Source organism: Alexandromys fortis, unplaced genomic scaffold (genome assembly GCF_014885135.2).
Source record: "Alexandromys fortis isolate MF-2015 unplaced genomic scaffold, M_Fortis_MF-2015_v1.1 scaffold_42, whole genome shotgun sequence".
Classification (NCBI taxonomy): Eukaryota; Metazoa; Chordata; class Mammalia; order Rodentia; family Cricetidae; genus Alexandromys; species Alexandromys fortis.
The window spans coordinates 9,730,140-9,752,718 of NW_026067934.1; the positions used below are offsets into that span (position 1 = coordinate 9,730,140).

Below are 22,579 nucleotides of genomic sequence, written 5' to 3' on the forward strand. Positions count from 1 at the left end.
TCTCTGAGATCCCCTTCTCCCATTTTGGGCAGTATACTTAAAAACACCCTTCCCACCCCAAAACAAAATAATAAATGCATATTATTATCTGAACCCCATTATTCATGATGCATGGAGCTTACCAAAGCAGCTTCCTAGGATGCTGCTGAACATACAAGAGTCCTACCTTGGTGAGCAATCCCTTGGCTGTTGGTTTGCCCTCAGGCTGCAGACAAAGAGGATTAGCAGCTTGTACTCGCAGAACGTTCTGTAATACTTTAATCCACTCTTCCAATATATTGGGAGAATCTGCAGTCAGATAATATGTGTGTTTCTCTGTGGTCAGCTAGAATGGGAGAAGGAATAACCGGAGAGGCACTAATGGTGACTTAGTCCTTGTCCAGTCAAACATCATTACTGACAGGAAAGCAAACACATTACATAGACTCCCTGGTTCCAAGGAAATGGAGAATTCTTTAGCCACTGATGACCATTGGGTTAAAATCATTTTCCCGTGGGCCTGACACTGTTCACACTATTAAATATAGGGTCACAGTTTACACCTTTAATCATTTTCCCGTGGGCCTGACACTGTTCACACTATTAAATCTAGGGTCACAGTTAACACCTTTAATCATTTTCCCGTGGGCCTGACACTGTTCACACTATTAAATCTAGGGTCACAGTGTGATGAGCTCTTGACTGTTGGACAGAAACTGGAGACGATGGTAAACAAACAAAGTTATCAGGGCAAGAGGGACAACAGCGAGATACAGAACTATAAACAAATGAGAAGAACTTCCACACCAATTCCTGGTGCTACACGTGACCAGTGACTAAGAACTCACAATATTTCAGTCTCAAATTAACCAGGTTGCCAATTTCCCAAATATTTCAGGGCTCTACAGTTGATTCTTGGCAGTCATATGTTGAAGCTTTTCCCGATTCATCCATTTTAACCCCAGGCATCTCCAGTCTACTGGGAATCAATCCTCAACCTTTCTAGTAAATGTCCTCTACCCACCATAGGAACAAGATTAAACAAATAATGGTTATTGAACATTTCAGAAACAAAGTGTCCGGATTTAGATATATCAGGCTATCTCAAGAGCGTGTTTTAAATTGAACGGGGCTATGGGTAAGATGGGCATCAGCCACTTCTCATAGCACTCGGCAGTGCAGTGCCTCTGGGCACCATAGAGTTCCCTTTTTGAAGTCCATGGGAGACCTGCCACTGTCCAATTCTATACTAAAATACTAACATTCTTGAATTTAATAGTGTATTATGTCAGGAGTGGACCTAGCTGGAGTCCATCTTCCCAGCCCGTATTTAATTAAAAGCTTCCTTCGAATTTGGCTGAAAAATATTGATTATGTTTCAAACATCTCAGAAATTCATTTACTGGATAACCTTCCCCTAAAACAGCTTGACGTTTTGAGACCTGAAAATGCCCAGGAGATTAAACATGGAAGAACACAGGAAGGAAAGGTTGTAGTGCAAAATAACCCATACTTTGTGCTGAGTACAGTTTTAACTAAAAGGTCTTATGAGTATCAAGTGATTCTAAAATGAATAAAAATGCATCAAACAATCCAATCTCAATGGAGAAGTGTTTCTCATGGCACCAGAAGAATGATAAATGGAAAAGGTGTGCACCTGGACTGTTTGCTTGTTATCGCCCCTCAAGATACTGCTGGATGCGCTAAGTTCGATGTGGCCCTGGGGTTTCCGAATTACATCGCTCTGCACAAAAGGAGAAAGGCAAGCACAGATTAGCTATACCAGCAGCTACAGGAGCTGTTTTCCATCATTAGTGCATAATTCAAATGGTAACCTGAATTTTACTTTATGTGTATGGATATTTTACTTGCACAGGTGTCTCTACATCATGTGCCTGTACAAGCCAGAAGGGGCCTTCAGATCCCCTGGGTCTGGTACAGATGAGCCCACCATATAGGTGCTGGGAATGGAACCACGATCCTCTGCCAGTGCTAAGACATCCCTCTGGGACCCGCAATTAATTTTGTATTACAGGGAAAGAAAATACTGAGAGCCTGTCTGTTTCACAGTGAGAGTCATTCAGATCTCAACGGCCACTGCCCACTCACCGGAGACTTGTAGTAAAGTAATTCCCCGCCTTTCAGGACGAACCACCTCCGCTTCCAAGTCTTGACTTTCCCGCTCATTTTTAGTAGATAGCCAGATTTTTCTAACGGTTCCTAAGGAAAAGAAAACATTTGAGGGTGATGTTTTGTTTTCCTTTGGGAAGGAAGTCAAACTAACAGATTCATTAATGTTTCAAAGTCCGAGTCACTGTTTACATTTTTCCCGTTCTCACTGGAGGACGAGCAGGTTTTAGGGAGTTTCTGCTCAGGCTGTGAGCACTCCGAGTCCGCGCTATAGGCATCGGGTGGAATGGCGTAATCGCTCTCCGACGCCACGGAAGAGACAGACACGCCTAGGAGAACAAAGATATAAACCGAGTCAGTTTTCTTCCTGGCGTGGGCCAACGGCAGCTGCGAGTCCTCCTAAAGATGGCAGCAAACTCCTACATCGTAAACGGCCCTTCGCAAGATTTATTCCATCCCTCTGGCCGTGGAGAACTTCTAATGCAGGAAATGCAACTAAGGGGTTGGAACTGTCACACAAATTTCCAAGAAAGTCAAAGAACATAAATAATATTCTGGTATGATTGGAATTGTGGGTGTTCTCACATATACAATTTATCATGCAAGTCCAATACTGCATCTTTTAGTAAAGATTTAACATATATGTACTTATATGGTCATACATAGACAAATAAATGCTGAACCTCAATAGCATTTTTCATGACCATCCAATAAACTACTTGTCAGCTTACTGGCTTTAACTCTCCTCCATGAAAGATAAGCAATAAGACTTAAAGACACACAACTATGAAGTAAAACTCAATGGGACGGTTCCCCAATGATTGAGCTGACTTTTTAGAAAGTGTCTTGTGAGTTACAAGCCATACATGGATGATAAATACAACTGGAGATTTATAAATAGTAAGTGACGTCAAGACCTTAGGCCATCGTGCATTTAAAACAAACCTGTTCACTCAAGTGGTGGTAATGCCACTCCTGTATTTCTAGGCATCACTTACGGCTCAGACAAACAATAATTGTATGACGTAGACACCAGCCATGAGGAACCTCAGAAGTCATCCTGGCTAATGTCCTCACTGTTTAAGGAGTGAAAGCCCAGACATGGGAGGAGTTGTCCAAAGCCAAATAACTAGGCCGGGGTGATTTTGGAGGGCAAACCTCAGATCCCAAGCCTGGGCCCAATGTGCCAAGCCCTGTTCGAGGTGCTCGGCCTAAGACATACAACAAAAGACACATCTGAGTCTTCTTGGGACAGAGTCCAGTGAAGGGAAAGAGATGCCCGACAGGTAGTAAGGACAGCAAAAGTGAGGTATGGAGCAGACTGGAGCACAGGAGAGGAGCGAGTGAGCCACGGAGGGCAAGAACGAACAACGGGAACAGAGTGGACAGGGCGGATCTCAGGGCGGAAGCGACGTTTGAGCAGCGTGATGAAGGCGAGGGGGCTGAGTTACACAAACATGTGGGGAGTCAAGCAGGACGGTGCACACGTATGAATAAGCCTAGCACTCAGGTGAACACGAGAAGAGAGGCAGTATAAGGCAAATTTGGGCTATAGTGCAAGCTTAGTTTGGCCTCAAGAGATTCTGTCTCAAAACAAAATAGGTTTTAGGGCCCCCCTTTTTTTTTTAAATCTGTAAACAAGAGGGCCACAGTGAGGCCAGACTTGAGTAAAGGAAAAGAAAGGAGGAAATGAGATCGAAGATATAAAAGTAGCCCGACAGTTATTATAAAGCTAGCAGCTGCATTCTCAGGGGAAAAAGGGGGGGGGGCATCACCTGATTGGCCACAGAGAACCAGTGAGAGCAAGGAAACTGAAACCAGTGGGAGCCCACACACTGCCCCAGAGACAGCGTAGTGGCTCCAGATGAAGTCCCAGGCTTTGAAGACTGCAGTGGTCCCGTACAACACAGAAGATCCACACATCTACAAGGCCACACAGACTTTCCTTCAGCACAGGTGCCACTTAGTGGAATCAGTCTCTCTGTAACCTCCACCTGTGCACACAGTGTTCTGGAAGCTGGGTTGGGGAGATGGCTCAATGCTTGCACAGAAGCAGGAGAATCTGAGTTCAGATACCCTAAATCCACATCAAACCAGACACAGAAGCGAGCACCTGCCATTGCAGTACAAGATGAGCGGGGCAGACAGGGGTCCCTAGAAGCCTGTGGGTCAGCTAGCTTGGCGTCTAAAGCCTGACCAATGGGATTCCTCGTCTCAGGGTGGGAAGCAACCCTGCGCTGACCTCGGAGTTTCCCATGTGTGCAGTGAACACATGCGCACACGTACAGGTTCTAAGAATTTGTTGAAAGTTATAGGTACGCACAAAGTCAAGTTGTAGTGTTCTCCACTTTAATATCAGATTAAGCAACACAAAGTGTAGGTGTGTTTTCTGATGTTTAATAATATAGTAAATAAGTCTATCCCACAAATTTGCAGCAAGGTAACTAAAAAAAAAACTAACAAAGAAACTTCATTTGGGCCCATTATTTCCTTTTATAATAATATGATACACTACTGGCAGTAATAACAGTAAGATGATGATGCTAAGGAAAGACTGGTGGTTTGTGTGAGGTCACGGAGAATGAAGCAGAAAATGACCGCTAGAATACCAATGTCTCAGTCCTAGGCGAATGCTCATTTCGCTACGGCTTGGAGAGCGTATTCTCAGAAATCCTATTAAGATTAGTCCTGAATCACTATTCGGAAATGTGCCGACGTTGCCTTCTGCGCATGCGCTTTCTCCTCACCCCGTTTCATGGCTCTGGGACTGCTGGGCCCACTGCGGCTGCGTGTGTCTGATTCCGACGTCCGGGAGCTGGACCTGGAACTGTCCTCTTCCTCGGAGCCAGAGGAATCGTCCAGGAAAGGGTTGCTACTTAACTGTGTCGCTTTCTAAAAAAGAGCAGGACAGCCCCCTGTAGCCACCTCTAGTCCCGGTCCTCTTTAGACACACAATGTTTTATAGAAAACGGTCACCGGTCTATTGTTAAAGAAAGGAAATCGTATATTTTGACATCACGACAATCTGTCTTCAAAACTTTAGATTCTAATTAGCTAGGAATTTGACAAGTGTAAAAGATTCTTGAAAACATAAGACTGTCAATATCTGACAGCCCTTGTTTTAATTAGGTTCTTCTGGCAAAGGGGACCCTGGCAGGAACACAAACCTTTCTAAATTGGGAGTTTCCACTGCATCATTAATAAAATGCTAGCAGTTCGGGGCAGGGGTAAGGAGGAACCACATCCCCATCGTCTTCTCCAGGCCTCTCCATCTCTTCTTGTTTGTGACATACTAATGTGACCCTGTTACACTCTACAAAGGCGGCAGGCTGTGTAAGATGTTAGAAGCGGGGTCTGGAGCTTGAGGGAGTTTCCCTGCACACCCTGAAGACACCCGTAGGTCTAACCGTGAGAGTTGCATTCATTACCCCCTTCAACGTTGTGTACACCGGGGTCGTCATATTCTTGTATATCAGGGATGTATAAAGGCCTGATGCAGAGTAGGAAACCATTGCTGCAGAATCTGAAACGGAAAACAACATTAGAGAAAAACCTTCCATCTAGTCCACTGGCCTATTTCTTATGACTACGCATGAAAAAGAAATCAGATTAGCAGGTGGTTAGTCACATGGTTTTGTGGATTATGACACTTCTAGGTTTACAACTGCACGTTTTTATTTTTAGAGTCTTACTGTGGAGCCTAGGCTAGCATCAAACTAGCAAGTGATCTTCCTATCCCAGCCTCCTGATTGCTGGGGTTATAGGCACCAGACACAGTTACAGGTCTTCTGTTTCTCATGGGCCATTATTTCCTCACGTTGGCAGCTCCTCCACTAGACTGTAAGCTTTCTGACAGCAAGAACCATGAGAACCATGCTTTTATTTCTTTAGCCTCTCACTCATGCCTAGCTGTGAAGAACTGAACACCAATGACCTCTGACTGATTCAGTAACTCCAGGATGGAGCCTTGCCTCTAACTGGGTGTTAAGACACCACCATTCTGAAGCCCTGCCAGGAGACCCCAGTGATCATGGGTAATACAGACTTTCCTGAATAATGCTAAGAACAGAAGGGAACTAGGACAGAACGCCAAGGTTCCCTCTCTAGGTGAGTTAGGAGGTCAGGTGGAGGCAGAGAGAACCACCGGAAGTCCGTGAATTCTAGAAACTTCTGTGTGAATTACTTTTTCTTTTTATGTTTTTGAGGGAAAGTCTCATGTAACTCAGGGTAGCCTTGAACCCACTATGTAGCTGAGGCTAGCCTTTAGCTCTAGATCCTCTCCTGCCTCTACCTACCAAGTGTTGGCTTTATTTTTTTCTAGTGGGAATAATTGTTTTTATAGTAATTTATTGAAGGAAATGGGGAAAAGACAAAAAACCAATAGTTTTATAATTTTTTGTAACTTTAAACAGACAAAATGCCCATGTCTCTCTGCTTTGCCTTCTTGGGGTAAAAACATAATAGAGCACCTTCTCCATCAGGGTTGAATGTACTTGTGCCTTTCCTTGAATACGATGATCACCAGTTTAAGACAAACAGGCAACTGTTTCCTGAACATCTACATAATCCAATTATTCCAAAGACATTTAGGAAGGTCTTGCCTAGTGAAACAGCAATACAAGATCATATAGCTTTAAAACCCCTTTTATTACGTTTTTTTTTTTTTAAGTCACAAACAGTTGAATTCCCCGGCTTACCCATTTTCAGTGTGTGATTTGCTATGGTGGGGCTTATCCACCGTGTTGTGACACAGACCTCTGGAAACTCCAAGAGCATCTCCCCTTCCCCAGTTTCCCAGTCCCTGGTAATCATCGCCTGTGTTCTGCTTCTGTGATTCTGATGGCTTTGATGAGCGCATCCCCCCAGAGCCATATGCACCTGCCTCTCGGTGGCTGTGCCCCAGTCTGCTCTCAGTTTAGGCATGCACACACCCTCGAGGCGAGGCGCACTCGCAACAGCATGCAAAGCACTTACTTTTATTAGCATTCTCCACATTGAAGGCCTCAGACATTCGAATGCCTGACTTGGCTACAGCATATATTCTGCTTTCCTAATATAAAAGAGAGATTGAACCAGGGGCTTACAGCCAAGAAATGATTACATGGAACATAATACTTTTCAACTGTTTTTCAGATTATTATCTGGAGAAGTATACTGTTAGCACAAATCACAGCAGTGCCAATAAAACCCAGCACTGTGAGTGACCCGCGGAGATTCCCTCCATTTGTTAGTTATCACACTATTTATTTTTGTCCCCGAACATGGGGTTGGTATCTTGACCTCTTGAGAAGACATAAAGACAGTCATGAGAAAGCTTTTTTATAATCATTGACCATAGACAAACACCACTTCTAATATTCTAACATTCTATATGTGGTTACAGAACTTTATACGGGAAAGAAACACTGAATAACTGTAACATCAAGCCAAAAACTGTTTCTAGCCATTGATTACATACATATCTTTTTAATATCCTACCACGGTTAGAGAAAAAAAGAAAAGGAAAAGAAGTTGCGTTCAGAATCATAGCAGAGCACTGAACGTCACTGCCTTCTTACGTCAGCGTGCATTTTAGTAAAGGAAAATAGACTTTGGACCAAATAAGAAATGGACTTGGGAATGACACTGGCATTTATTATCTTGTTCCAAAGTAGCTTATTACGTTTCCTCTTCTCCAAAACAATGATTTCTGAAATGGGTACTGTAAAATTAGCATCACTGCCCAATGAGGAAAAGGACCCAGTGGCTCCCAGTGCCATAGATCACCACACGTTTTATAAAACGTCTACACTTGAACACAGTTGCCTGATCCAGAACACAGCAGTCAACTGGTGCCACGCTCTTCCTCCAGGCTTGCCAGGGTCCACAGTAACGGGCACAAGATCCCTGATGATGGGGGCATGTGAGACTGATGAGTGCCAGAGAAAGTAGAGAAGGAGCGCTTTCTCTGAACGCGTGGGATTGACACTCGAGACTAACTGCAGAGGTCAGTGAGAAAGTCTGCACTGCTAAGGCAGTCTAAGCAGGAGCTTCAAGGCAGCTGGAGTCCACGCTGAGCATGAAGGAGACAGCAGGAAGCAGGAGGGAAAGCCGAAAGAGTCACTGTAGATAAGAGGACAAGCCAAGCCAGGTCACGGATTTATAAAGAGCAGGCCATCAGAGGTATTGCTGGATCACAGGTTGTCCCACCTGAGTGACTAGGACACCCTGCATGATACTCCAAGTCAACCAGGATAGGTTTGTTTTAAAGTAGCATCTTACTGACGGAGGCAGCTAGGACATCTCCTGGAAACCTGAAGATGCCTATGACCCACGGTCAGTTCACTAGAACGTTTGAAAAGCAATACTAGTTTTCCAGGACCAAATAGTTTCAAGAGTGAAATGGTAAAATTGCCAAATAAAATGAACTTGAAAGCTTAACATGGTCTTTGAAAATCTCAACGTAACAAAAGAAGCCAAATTTCAACTTACTACAGCCTAAGGGCAACATAGCTAGAATTCCAGAGATTCGCCCGCCATTTGTGTCTACTTTTTTGGGTCACACAGAATTGAGCAATAAATAAGAGGCAGTTTCATGTGGACAGTGAATGAAAAAAAAATGTTCTCTTGAAAGTAAATAAAAAGTAGACGCATCTCAAAGTCTGAATATCTATTAGGGAGACCATGGCTGTCGTAATCTGCTTACAGTTGCAGCGGCTACTAAATAAAATAATCATAAAAAATGAACACGACTCCCAAATCCAAAATACGTGGTAATCCAGATGTTTCTTTTGAAGCCAGAGGTTAAATTGAGCCAATATGGGGAGGGAAATTCAAGTCTACAAAACAGGTCAATTCACTTAATTTTCAATATAAAATACTGGGGCGGTGAGATGGCCCAGGGGCGAAAGGTGCTCGTAGGACATGTGACAAACTGAGTCTGAAAGTACAAGAGATCCAACTGCTGTGTGTTGTCCCCAACCTCCACATAGGCACGATGGCGTGCTCACCCTCCTATTAATAAATAAGTGCTAAAGTTTAAAGATATTTTTTTAAATCACACAAGGTAGACATTCCTAAGAAATATCACACCACTGACTGGTTGGTTCTGTAGCCACAGTCAACGTTTCCATAGAAAATTCAGTCTCCGCTATATGGAGAGAGGATGCTATAGCTGTAGTGGATTGCTAGGTGCATGAAGAGTAAAGCAAAACCTCTCTTCTTAACAAGTAACAAACCTCAGAACGGCGACCAGAGAGTTAAGAGCTGCTGCAGGGTCCACTCCAAACTATCAGTTAGAGGGAGCCCTTCTCCCCACCCCATCCTGTCTCTACCTGTAAGCGGCCTCCAGCAACTGAACACTACTGCATCAAAACCGTTCACTTTCTCTTCCTTGGCATGTACAGCACTGTTTCTCTCTCCCTTGAGAAGTAGCCTTCATAGGAAACAAGCATCTTCATAATGTACAACTTAGAGCAACCCTGACCTTGCTTCCCCTGGAGGAAGTCGGAGTGAACTAGCTCTAGCTTGGGCCTGTACGAACAAACCGAATTCCAAAGTCTAACATTGAAAAGCTCTTTTGCCCTCCGATTCCCCTATCTGAAACTTAAGTTATAGTTTTGAATTCCCATTTGTCTTGTTTCTCAGTTTGTTTTCAGAACACGGATGGGGACGAGAAGAGGAAACCATATTCTGAAAACTGGAACTTGTCAGAACAATGCCATATTTGAAAAGACACGGGGTGGGGGTGTGAAACCCGAGGGCCAGGGCTGAGAAGAACCCCGTGTGTGTGGCACACAGGAACGTAATTACCCAGGAGGGAAAGCGGTGCAGAGGAGGTGTGGGAGGCTTGCTGCAGGACGCCTTCTTCGTGGGCTCGCTGGTTTCCTGGTCGTCTGCATACGGAGGATCCAGGGAGTCACAGGAAAACAAGCCGTCGTCGCAGCCCGTGTCCATGCTCTCCACGCTGTCTCCATCAACGACATCAAGATCCGTCTCCTGAGGTCTCAGCGGCCGGATCATGCTTATGGCATTCCTGTTCGTGCCAAACATCCGCTCAGAACATAACTGTGGCTGGCTCAGGTGCCTTTTGGTGAGTGCCACACTTATACTGAAAACATTGGGGATCCTTAGCTTTGGGGGTGGCAGGTAGGCTGAAGGCACTAACTGCATTCCTTTCCCAGGCAGTGAGTTAGGATGTTTTGGGGTTAACGCTGGGGTCAAAATAGGGCTTGGGGTGTTGGCCTCGCTTGATGAGGAGGAATAATCCAGTCTCTGGGACTGAAACTTCTTATTCAGTTCATCCGAGGAACTGTCTTGCTCCTTTATACCTGCCTGAGCACTCCCCTTTGCAAGGCTATTCTGAGCTTTCCATGGTGCCTTCTGCTGCCAAGAATACAGTTTCTTGTGCTCTGGCATGGAGATCCCGAAAGTTTCTTCTTCAAATATAGAACTGCTGTCATCAGATGCGGTGAGGTACGCTTCGCTGCCCATCCTGCCGCAGTGGACGCCCTCCTCAGACGTGTGGCTGGAGAGGGTGGAAGTGCATCTGGACTTGGATCTGTCCTTGCTTCCGTCTTCTTCGTCTGAACTCCAGTCAGTCCCTGGAGCCCCAGAATTCTGGGATGTACCACCATCCGTTGCGAAGCTTGCTCTTGTTTTTCGGTTCTGTTCTGAGCTGCAAGGGGTCTCGTGCAACTTTCTCTGGCTTCTGTTGTCTTGCACGTGGTTATCAGTAGGCTTCTCTGCAATTTCCATCTCTAGAGGGAGATATATCACAGTGGCAGGTTGCCTTTAATCATGAAGCCTTCACGCAACTACGCTGCATGCATGCATTACCCTGCCTGACGTGACTACATTTTAGAGACGGACAATTTCATGTGAATTTATCAACTTAAACTATTCTTGGTTTGTTTTATGCCTTTTTAAACAAGTTTGGAAAATGTGGGATTTATAAAAGCATAGAGTCTTTATACTTCAATGTAATTGTATCAAAATAAATTGATTTTTACAAATATGTTGGGGAACAAAATTGACAACAATCCAAAGAGAGAAAGAGCAGAATGTGAAGTGGGCTGAGTTTGAGCATCAAAGAAAGAAGCCGTCAAACAAACAAACAAAAACCAAACACCATTAATTACATTTTAGAAGGGAAGAAAAATGACAACCCTTCTTCCACTAACCTTCAAAATCATCATAATGTAAGTCCAAACACAAAAACAAAGTCATAATTTAAGAAACAAACTTTGTGCCAGCTAGGGGTGGCACATGCCTTTAATCCCAGCACTCAGGCAGCAAAGACAAGTGGATCTTATGAATTTGAGGCCAGCCTGAGCTACAGAGTGAGTTCCACGACAGCCAGTGATACACAGAGAAACCCTGTCTCAAAAAACAAAAAAGAGACAAACTTTGTGTCCACAGTTCAATACATAAAATGTGTAAATTCATAGAAAAACTTTCCTCTGCTTTTGGTTTAAGTACAGCTACAACATGTATTTTAATGGTAAGAGAAACCCTTAAGTGTCTTTAGATATGGGTTCTATCTCTTGTGGGAAATGGGATGCACCAACAGCTTCCTAAATAATGACTTAGCACCTCGGACTCAACAGAAAAGGAACGTGGACAACATAAATATGAGTTCACAACTGACGAGAGGCGGCACACACACGCCCTCGGGTTGTGCCGCGCCTGCCCCTCACATTTTCAAATGAACCAGAGCTTGGCACAGGCAAATCCGGTGAGACTCAGCTGCCTGCTGCAACAGTGGGACGGAGAGGAAAACGGCTTCTTGGCAAAGTAAACAAGATTCGGGTAACAGCAAGAAATAGGTAACAAGGCTGCCTTCTGCATGGAAAAACATGATGTAGTTTTCAGAATGCTAAAACCAAGCCGGGCAGCAGCTTCCACCGCTAGCAGTTTCCTCGCGTTGGAAGGAACCCGGAAACCAGCGTAGCTAAATTGCAAACTCAACCTTCCTTACAACTATTGGGAAAAGCCAACAAAAAAGATTGCCCTTGAGGTGTTCCGGTCAGGCTGCACCACCAGGCAAAACGTGGAGGGAAGCTGCAAAAACAAAGAGTGGAAATTCTCACGCAGGACCTGGGTCGGATTATCTAGGCAATATTTTCTTCTCTGAAGTAACAAAGAAAGCAGTTATCAAAGTACGCCTCCCCAAAGGTGTTCATTTCTTTATGTGTCTGTTAAGCCAGCATTAATTTCATGCTATAAAATATTAGGTAATTTAAAAAATATTTTCAAGAAGCTATGAATAACCTTTTATATTTGAACTATCTTTTCCACCTGCTGCAGGCAAAAGCATTAAAGTTGGGAGGAAATCTATGGCTCCCCTGTGCCCCTTGCAAAAACCTACATAAGACACAAGATAATGAGACAGAAGGTTCAGTGTTGTGCAGCTCTTATGAAATATTCCCTTGAAGTACTGAGGCGCTGGGGAGAATCAAGTTTAATTCTGATTAATCGCTGTGAATGATGTTTTCGCTTTTTAAAAAATGCCGAGGTAGGTTGCTATAATCTGTAAGTACCTTCTATGCATTTTCCTTCGGTGAACTCGGGTTCTTTGGATGCCATCTTGCTTATTTCTTCAGATCGTACTACATGAGGGGGACTCTTTGCTCGGGACAAGAAGCACCCAAACGTCAAACCGCTCAGGCGCTGTCCTTCTGAGAGCTTTGGCGTGGCCACGCAGGACACCTTCTTGCCTTGGAGCTCTGCAAGGTCATTAAGCAAAATGGAAATAAGCCTTTTTTTTTTTTTGGTTTTTCGAGACAGGGTTTCTCTGTAGCTTTGGTGCCCGTCCCAGAACTAGCTCTTGTAGACCAGGCTGGCCTCAAACTCCTAAAGATACGCCTGCCTCTGCCTCCTGAGTGCTGGGATTAAAGGCGTGCGCCACTACCGCCCGCCTGAGCATTTTTTTTTAAATAATGTATTTATTTGTATTTTTTGCACACTGGTGTTTTACCTGCGTGTCTGTCTGTGTGCGGGTGTCGGATCCCCCTGAACAGGAGGTGAACCTTTCATAGTCGCTTGTTAGACACGGAACAAAAGCATAGAAGGACTTGAATAAATCACTCAACACCAGAAAAGAAAAAGACTGCATTTCAGCTTTTACTTAAGTATAGTGAATGGAAACCCTCACACAAGAGCCCAAAATCTGTGGGGGTTTGTGTGTTTGTGTGTGTGTGTGTGTGTGTGTGTGTTGGGGTAGGGGGCAGTGGGTAAAAGCTTCTGAGTTCAGCCCTCAGATTGCTAATCATGGTTTTAATCTAGTGGTTCTCAACCTTCCTGACGCTGTGACCCTTTAATACAGTTCCTCGTGTTGTGGTGACCCCCAGCCATAAATTATTTTCATTGCTACTTCATAACTATAACTTTGCTACTGTTATGAATCATACTATAAATATCTGATATGCAGGCTATCTCATGTGCAACCCCAGAGGGGTCATGACCCACAAATTGAGAACCACTGCTTTAATCCATCTTTACGACTCTTTACATTGTTGCTTGTAAGATCAAAGGCATGGAAGTCCCAGAAAGAAAAATACCTGAGGAAATTAAAGCAACAGAACGCGACATGTGTTATGCTAAATAGCAACTAATAATAAAGAGAAGTATTTATAGCATATTCCTTCAGAGGTATCTTTAAAATTTTGTATGTTGCTCATCTATCACAGACTGATTCGAATAGTGTAGTAATGATTATGTACTGCTGGTTCTCAATTCCATGGATTCTGCATCTGTGGATTTAACCAACTGTGATTCAAAAATAGTTTGAAAAAAACTTTACTGAATATGGACAGATATTTTACTATGAGTCTCTAAAAATACAATTAACAAATATTTATACAACATTTGCCTTTTATTAGGCATTGTAGTAATCTGGAGACAATATAAAGTTACAGAAGAATGTGTATAACACATTATATGTAAATCCTTTATTTACATTATATGTAAATAAAATGTATATGTTTTATTTAAGGACCTAGGACAACCTTAGAGTCGGTTTCCATAGGGATCCTAGAACCAGTCTTCTATGGACATTGACAAACAACCACATGTACACACACACACACCTACACACCTGTGTGTAATATGTACATATATTTGTATATACAACATGTATAATATACACACATATATAATATATGTACATATAATATTTACATAATGTGCAAACACATTATCTAACATACATACAGTGTGTTTGTGTGTGTGTGTGTGTGTGTGTGTGTGTGTGTGGTATCTATGTTTTAGTCTAAGCCTACTTTCCAAGGATCAGAACCTCTGAGTATACAAAACCCAAGAGACCACCAATGAAGACTCGAATTGTAAGCCAGGGAGAGCAGGAAAATTAACAGTCTTCTGGAACTAGAACTGATACATCCAATCTATTTCAGAGAAGGCGAGTGTCACGTAAATATAGACTTTCAGATCAGTTATGGCGGTGCCTATCTTTTATCATTCAGACGGAGGAAATGAAAGCAAGAACTAATATGCTCTAAACAAATTGTCTTGCCAGGTGTAGTCCCAGCTGATAACGCGTGAGTGAACAGAGTTTTGTGGCATTTGTAACAACCAGAGGAGGCATCTGAGAACCCACAGAACACCCTGCAGCTGCCTTTATGAACACCAACTTCAAGGGCGTGTTCAGCATGCATGAAGCCCTCAAAGCAGGTACAGCTAGCTATACCACATTTCTGATTGGTTTATCCCACTAAAAGGATCTATTCTTTGCTAAGGCCAGAGAGTAAGTCTTGGAATTCTGAAGTACAAACCTCTAACACAAACAGCCCTACCATTTGTAGTTTCAGCAAAATGGATTCTTTGGACCATAAATGGATTGTCATTTAGGGCAGAGAGGCAAAATTACTATGCAGTCATGTTTTCCTATATAACAGCCACTTTGATAAATTGATATATCAAGATTCATCTTTTTCTGCCCTTTATTCCTCAGTCCAACATCCCTTGGGTACAGGACTTCTGCTTAATCGGAAAAAATTCTTTTTCATTTGCTGACAATAGAATAGCATCCTACATGATATTCATAATTAGATCTTTAAAACACGAGCAAAATAATATTAAATTCCCATCCAGCCAAATAAATCCAGCTAAGCTATTATAGCAAAAACTCTATGTACCTTGCAATTTTGACTGTATTGCTCTTATCTCTTCAGTTTGGTTTTGGTTGATGAAACGAAGATTCTGATTCTCCACTTCCAGCTAAAAGAGCAAAATGATATTCTTTAGTCTAGTGTATTTTTAAAATACATTAAAATTATAAAATTTAGAATATGGCAATAAATAATTACTCTATTTGCAAACTTGTGAACTTTTCAGCACTAATTATCAACCTTAACCATCATGTCATCAATATTGATTTGTCCAGAGCTAAAGGTTTCAACCCTATGCATTTCCCACTGTAAAATGATTTTAAAACTACTTCAGCATTTAATCTGTGCTGCTCAGATACCAAACCTATAAACTTAAAAACATGTACATACTCATAGCCATTTAAAATTAACCCGTTATAATATGGCTGTTTACAGTCATCGTCGTGAGTCTACCAATATTTCAATTTTAAAAATACAATATTAAAGTATAATAGGTTTTAAAATGAAAGCAATCTATGCCAAGTTTCCCTAATATAGGATCATAACCAACTGATCAGAATTTTATGTCTCCTCATAGCTGTATATTCTGAAGACTTTAATCAAAACAAGTAAATAATAAAGGAAAAGTACAGCAATAAATACCTCATTTAACTTAACAGTTACCCATTCTTTGATCTTCGCCGCTTTTTCTTCTATTATTTTAGCTTCTTGCATTCTTACTTGTTTCTGAAATAACATCAACAACTTATTTAGTTCAGACATAAGCTCCCCGGCTTGGAGACATCAAATCATCAGATACAGAAAGCAAATCCACTTAGAACTGTTTCCAGGTTAACACGTTTACCTCCAAATCACCAAACAGATTTTTAAAAGCCCAAAATTGTCAGGCAAAGTGGTCCATGCCTGTAATCCTAGTCCTTGGAGGCTAAGGCAGGAGGATCATGAAGTCTAGGGCCAGCCTGAAACAGTAGATCTTGTTAGCACAGAAAGACAGAGAGGAGGGAAGGAAGGAACTGTTCAGCAGACAGAGAAAGGAGTCGAAGGCCCATGCAGATGTGACGACATACCAGACCGTCCTTCATGGGACCCAAGAGCTCCATGGGCACAAACCTCTGGGCATGACTGAGGGGTTTTTTAGACGGAGTTAATCAATGGGAAAGCCCACCTTAAATTCAGAAGGCACAGTTCCGTGGACTGGGGACTTGGACTGAACAAAAGGAGAAGGTGATGGGCTGTACCCTCAAATTGGGTGATGAAATAAACTGTTCCTTTCTCAAGTTGATTGGTGAGGAGTTTTGTTGAAACAACAGGAAAGTATCTATCTAATACCGAAAGCACTGCTAATTCGTGCAGCGCTTCTCTCTCTCTCTGGTACTCACTCACACAACAAAGTGAATCCCCTAAATATGTCAACAAAAGGAACTATTTCTGGACCAGTAGAATTGGATCAACTAAGGCAGGGGAAGAACGCAAAACTGCTTAGGAGCAGGGCTATTTTCTCTCTCGGACACTAGTTTTAAAACATCCAGAAAAACAAACACAGAGAATTTCTAGTTCACATTCAACAGCCTTAAAACCCAGCTCTGGTCACAAAATGGCTGAGAATGTGAGCAGCATCTAAATCACAATGGATGGGGGTTGGGCCTGCTAGAAACTAAAACACCGACCCCATAGAGAAACGAAAATTTTAAAGCATCTGACAAACACAGCAGTCACATTTAAATGATATTAAATGGCCACTTAAGAAGTCATTTAATACTAACATACATTTGCGTTGATTTTTGAGATAAGGTATTACTCTGCAGCCCAGACTGGCCTCAAACTCATGGCAATCCTCCTGCATCACCCTCTCAAATCCTGGGATGAGAGGGATGAGCCATTGTACCCAACTCCTAGTGAATTTTTGTCATGAGACTTAAAGTACTCTACATGCTCATATAAGCCGCCTGAGAATGGTACATTCCTGAGCAGACGGAGGATTAGGGACAACATAAGTATGTACAATTGTCTGTAAACATTTTCTTTAGATAGACTCCTTATGTTGTCCAGACTGGCCTCACACTAATGATCCTCCGGCGTCAGTCTCCAAGATTCGGGGATTACAGGCGTGCCCCACTATATCCAGTTTGGCTGCAAATATTTTAGAGACATAAATGCCTTTTAGAAACAAAATACTTCCAAATGAAAAAGATCACACTTAAACTCTGGAATGTTAATAACATTGACACATCTAAAAAACTCCTATAGATCTGGGACCAGAGAGATGGCCCATGAGTAGAGGCTCTGCCACCAAGCCTGATGACATGAGTTCTATCAGCACGTGGTGGAAGGAGAGAACCAACTCCTGCAAGTTGTCCTCTGACCTCTACACATAGCAACACACACACACGTGCGTATACACATAATAAAAAATACTAGATCTTGCCTTGAGGCCTTGAGTCACCCAAGACATAAAGGGAATGCTATTTTTACATGTACCTTTTTTAAAAATTGATTTTATTGACCTATACATTTTTCTCTGCTCCCCTTCCTTCTTCTCCCCTCCCCTTCAACCCTCTCCCATGATTCCCATGCTCCCAATTTACTCAGGACATCTTGCCTTTTTCTACTTCCCATGGAGGTTAGATGCATGTATGTCTCTCTTAGGGTCCTCATTGTTGTCTAGGTTCTCTGGGATTGTGATTTGTAGGCTGGTTTTCTTTGCTTTATGTTTAAAAACCAGTTATGAGTGAGTACATATCATAATTGTCTTTCTGGGTCTGGGTTACCTCACTCAATATGATATTTTCTAGATCCATTTATTTGCCTACAAATCTCAAGATTTTGATGATCTTTTTTTTTCTGCTGTGTAGTTTAAATGTACCACATTTTCCTTAATTCATTCTTCAGTCGAGGGGCATTTAGGTTGTTTCCAGGTTCTGACTATGACAAACAAAGGTGTTATGAACAAAGCTGAGCACTTGTCCTTTGTAGTATGATTGAGCATCCTTTGGTATATACCCAGAAGTGGTATTGCTGGGCCTTTACTTGTACCTTTTACCAACACATGTGACATAATCCTAGCAGTAAGAGCTCCCCTCCAGAGAAACAGACCTCAGCTAGGTCTTTAATTGCAAGTAAGGAGCACACATAAATACGACTGATGATTCAGTTCTCCTAACCTGCTCTTCAAGCCGCAGCGCCAAGTTCTGAATGATGTCATCCTTCTCCTGCATTACAGACTCCAGATCTTGACACTTCTTATATAGCCGAGTCTCTGACTCACTTGTTTGAATATTAGCTGCTTTTAGTTTCTCCTCCATAACTTGCACCTAAATTCAGGGGTAAAATAATAACATTATGTCATACTGAAATATCACAGTTTTAAGCTTAGAATTTTCCTTTAACATTAGGTTCTTAAAGAGTATCACAAACTGAAAATATTAAGCAGCAAGGTAGAATGTATTATTAGGACTTTAAAATCTGAAGACTGTTTGACAAGCGGTGCTACCTTCAGGGTTGGTACCAGAGGTCACCAGACCGCTGCATTTACATAGCGAGGAAGGCACACACTTTCCAGAGCAACGTATGCCAAGTGTTCATATAGAAGCAGAAGTTTCCAGCCCCATCCCCCATATTTAGACAAGAAAGGAATATAAGGGAAGATGGTGAGATGAGATGCAAATTAGATGGGCAGGTCAATAATTTTAAAAAAAGTAGAAAAGAAAACCAAAGGAATTTAAAGCCCAAATAACAAAATTAATAAAAAACAAACAAACAGAAACCATGAGCAGAAGGCAGTGGAAAGCATTTGGTGAGGACATATTAGTCTCATTTGCTTAATGAATGCTCTCCAGTTCCAGCAGGAAGACATCAGTGAATAAAACAGACCATCAACATCTCTTCCTGCATCCAAGTTACACTTCAGTGGAAAGAGACAATAAGTGTAATCATAGACACATGCAACTCAACAATAGAGTGTACAGTTAGTGAGGAACAGCCGTGAGGTTGGCGGGTGAGCCACACTTCATCTTTTTTTGTTTCTTTTGTTTTGGTTTTTTGGTTTTCTCAAGACAGGGTTTCTCTGTGTAACAGCCCTAGCTGTCCTGGAACTAGCTCTGTAGACCAGTCTGGCCTCAAACTCACAGAAATCCGCCTGTCCCTGCCTCCCAAGTGCTGGGATTAAAGGAGTGCGCCACCACTGCCCAGCTCATTTTTTTAATGTCTAAACCACACAGACCCTGCTTGCATCTTCTGCAAAGCATGTAGACACATATGGAATCTCCAAAGGACATATGTGCCAAGTCTGCTCATCACACAGACTGTGTGAATCTACCTAACTCAGTGAGGTCGACTCAGTTACCACCTTCTGACTGACGCTCTTCTCTCTGCAGACGACAGACCCGATCCCTGCACTGCAGAGAGCTAACACACAGGAAGCCTCACCCAAGACTCCACGGGAAGTAAGGGAAGTGTTCGTGACAGAAAGTAAAGTGTTGAGAACACTATACAATGTTCTATAACTAAATATTACTATAGTATTAATAGGGAAGGATGTAATTTTATCAGAAGCTTGGCGATCAGATGGGCGTAAAGAAGAAACAGGAATGCATCTGAGAAATTGAAGAGGACGGTTCAAACAAAAGCAAATCTTTTCATCACTTCAATAGCATCAGAGTGAACGTAATGAGTCCTTACGGGCAGCTGACATTCAGACGTGTTTGACTGAAGAGTGTTTTAGAAGGAAGTCTGGAGGTGTTTGGTTTTATTTTTAACCATGAATACCAGGTTTCATGTGGGTTCACTGTGTAAATGTAACTTGGATTCAGATGCCAAAACTGTTCTAATTAACACACACACACACACACACATACACACACACACACACAGCAGGAAGCTTTGAAAACAAAAGCAGTTTCAACAGAGGAGGAAAACATATTCTGCTCTTCGAATAATAATTTAAGTGGCTTTAGGTTTAGATTTTTTTTTTTAACATAAAGTGGTCTTTTTTGGATGAGCTATAAAAATTCACACCAAAGACAAAGGATCACCTAAGAGATTTTCCATGGACAATAGTCTAGCAGGAGAAACATAGAGAGGAAATACTCCAAACAGTTTCTCCGTTATAAACACGACAGTCTGCAGCCGGGGAATTAGGAAGTACAGCCCAACACCAGTATGCCAGTCCCTCCCTGGGAATAAAGTAATAGAAGCTAAACCTCAGGAAAGACGGTGGGCTCGGAGAGGCTCGGTCAGTGCCTGTGTGCAAGCATGAAGACTTGAGTGCGGACCCCCAGCACCCATGTGCTGGGAAGGAGGAGAAAGGTAGATTCCTGGAGCTCAGTGCCCACCAGTCTAGGCAAATCCATGAGCTCTGGGTTCAATAACGGAATCTTTTTCACAACAGGAGGTGGACCTCATCAAAGATGCCTCTTTATGCAGTGGTCTGAGGTTAACAGACTCATGAGAAGTCAGAGTGCAGAGAAGTAACTGGAGAGTATGCGGCCCTAAGTGGGATCTCTACAGACACCCCTTCCTCCTACCAAGATTCGGAGTCCAGGGGAATGAGTGTAGGAGCAGAGGTCCGGGAAGATGGCTTGGGAAATGTCTCCGGACACAACCGGGCCCTCACTCATTAACTCCTACCACAGCAGCCGTGGTTGCTGCCACAATCAAGCCAGTCAACGCTCTAACATGGAGAATGAAGAGCTACACTAGGCCCCACCTTTAGCTGAGTAGCTAATGGCCGCTGATGGCCACTAGGAGAGGGAGAGTCAGTGTGCTTCAGTCCTGTGGCCCATGGATGGATGCTCACATTCCAGAGGATGCTGTCCTACACCCATGTGCAATAATGGAACTAACTGGACTCAGAGGGGAAGAAGAAAAAGAAGGTGGGAGGAAAGACGGCATGATGGAGCTGGAATTGTTGAGGGTGGTCCAGGAAAAGCTGGAGGTGGGAAGTTGGCATGGGCGGATATGATCTTACTACATGTATTCATCTATGAGATTACCAAAGAACACATTTTTAAAGAACTTAAAGGAAGAGAGTAATTGAGGAAGACACCTGACACTGACCTTTGGTTTCTATATGCACATGAGCATGTATGCACACGTGTGCACACACACACACACCATATACATGTGAACAAAATATAAGTAAGTAACCTTACAGTTTAGATATGAAGTATCTCCCAATGAGCTCATATGTTGAAGGCTGGGTCTTAGACCTGTGGACCCAGCCCTTGAGATGTGGCTGAATCCTGAGAGCCCTGACTTCAGTAATGGATTAATCCACAGATGGAATCAAAACCTGATGGCATTGTTGATGAAAGGTGGGCTGTGGCTGAAGGAAGGACCACTGGAGAGCATGAAATTGAAGCTCTTGTTCCCTGGTGGCACTCTTATATTTTCGGTGTGCGTCTGTCTCTCTGTCTCTCTCTGTCTGTCTCTCCTCTGCCCAGCCCACACCCTTTCTTGCTGTCACTATAAGGTAAGCATCTCTACTCTGTCACCAGCACTCTCTGCTATGATGCTGTACCTCACCATGGGAGCCAGCCGACCGCAGACTGAAACAGTGAGCCAAGAAATGATCTTTCTCCTGTAAACACTTTCTCTCATGCTATTTGTCAAAGCAGTGCAAGGTCTGACTCCCCCAAAGCACGTGACAATGACAACAGAGGCCGACATTCAGCTATAGTCTACTATTATGGGATATTTTGATTGCGCTCTGACACTCCTGAGACTGACAATAAAGTTTATTTTCAATCAGAGGGTGGAGCTAGCTACTAGCTGACTAAAATTAGCCATAAAGGTTTTGGAGGGCTCAGGACACAGAGAGACACAGAAAGTAGCAGGGTGGAGCTTAGAGAGACAGAAGAGGCCACTGGTCACTTCTAAACCATTTCTCTGATCATTCAGATTTTTACCCCGTAGCTGACTCCCGAGTTTTTATTGATATAAAATAGCTAGACAAACACTTCAGTCTCCTTTTATTAGGTCAGAGCAGCCACGTTTGGTTCCCACGTGAAACTGCCCTTTCCTTACTTAGGAAAGCTCTATAGCTCTGAACAGCGAGGACCATGTCTTTATGTCAAAGAACACGTTCTTGTGTTATGCATAAATGCCACAGAGATCCTTAAAAGTGACTAGTACTTTTGGATAAACAACTTTCTGAGGCAAGAAAAATACTGGCCAATGTGCAAAGTCTCAGGGAAAGAATCACAAAATAGTCCCAGGCATCTTGCCTGCCAGCTGGTTGTGTTATGACCAAGTTTCACAGGCCTCCCAGCCTTCCTTGGTAATCACCATGAATAAAATGTCTACGGAAAAGCTAAGCGCTTACAGAAGAAACAAGCAGCCCTTTGAAAATGTCCTGCCACAAGCAC

The 22,579-nt window shown here is 42.9% G+C and overlaps 1 protein-coding gene across 3 annotated transcripts in view; it reads right to left on the reverse strand.

Annotated features, from left to right (window-relative positions):
- Positions 1 to 22,579, reverse strand: part of Plekhh2 (pleckstrin homology, MyTH4 and FERM domain containing H2) — a 112,880-nt gene that overhangs the window by 48,599 nt on the left and 41,702 nt on the right. For all 3 annotated transcript variants that reach the window (XM_050146146.1, XM_050146145.1, XM_050146147.1), the window contains exons 4-15: positions 18,377 to 18,526; positions 15,858 to 15,941; positions 15,243 to 15,324; positions 12,630 to 12,815; positions 9,901 to 10,847; positions 7,084 to 7,159; positions 5,538 to 5,632; positions 4,857 to 5,001; positions 2,302 to 2,438; positions 2,089 to 2,199; positions 1,637 to 1,723; positions 167 to 325 (exon numbers count right to left, since the gene is read on the reverse strand). In XM_050146146.1, the coding sequence (XP_050002103.1) occupies positions 167 to 325; positions 1,637 to 1,723; positions 2,089 to 2,199; positions 2,302 to 2,438; positions 4,857 to 5,001; positions 5,538 to 5,632; positions 7,084 to 7,159; positions 9,901 to 10,847; positions 12,630 to 12,815; positions 15,243 to 15,324; positions 15,858 to 15,941; positions 18,377 to 18,526 (2,259 nt within the window). The remainder of the gene's footprint in view (positions 1 to 166; positions 326 to 1,636; positions 1,724 to 2,088; positions 2,200 to 2,301; positions 2,439 to 4,856; positions 5,002 to 5,537; positions 5,633 to 7,083; positions 7,160 to 9,900; positions 10,848 to 12,629; positions 12,816 to 15,242; positions 15,325 to 15,857; positions 15,942 to 18,376; positions 18,527 to 22,579) is intronic.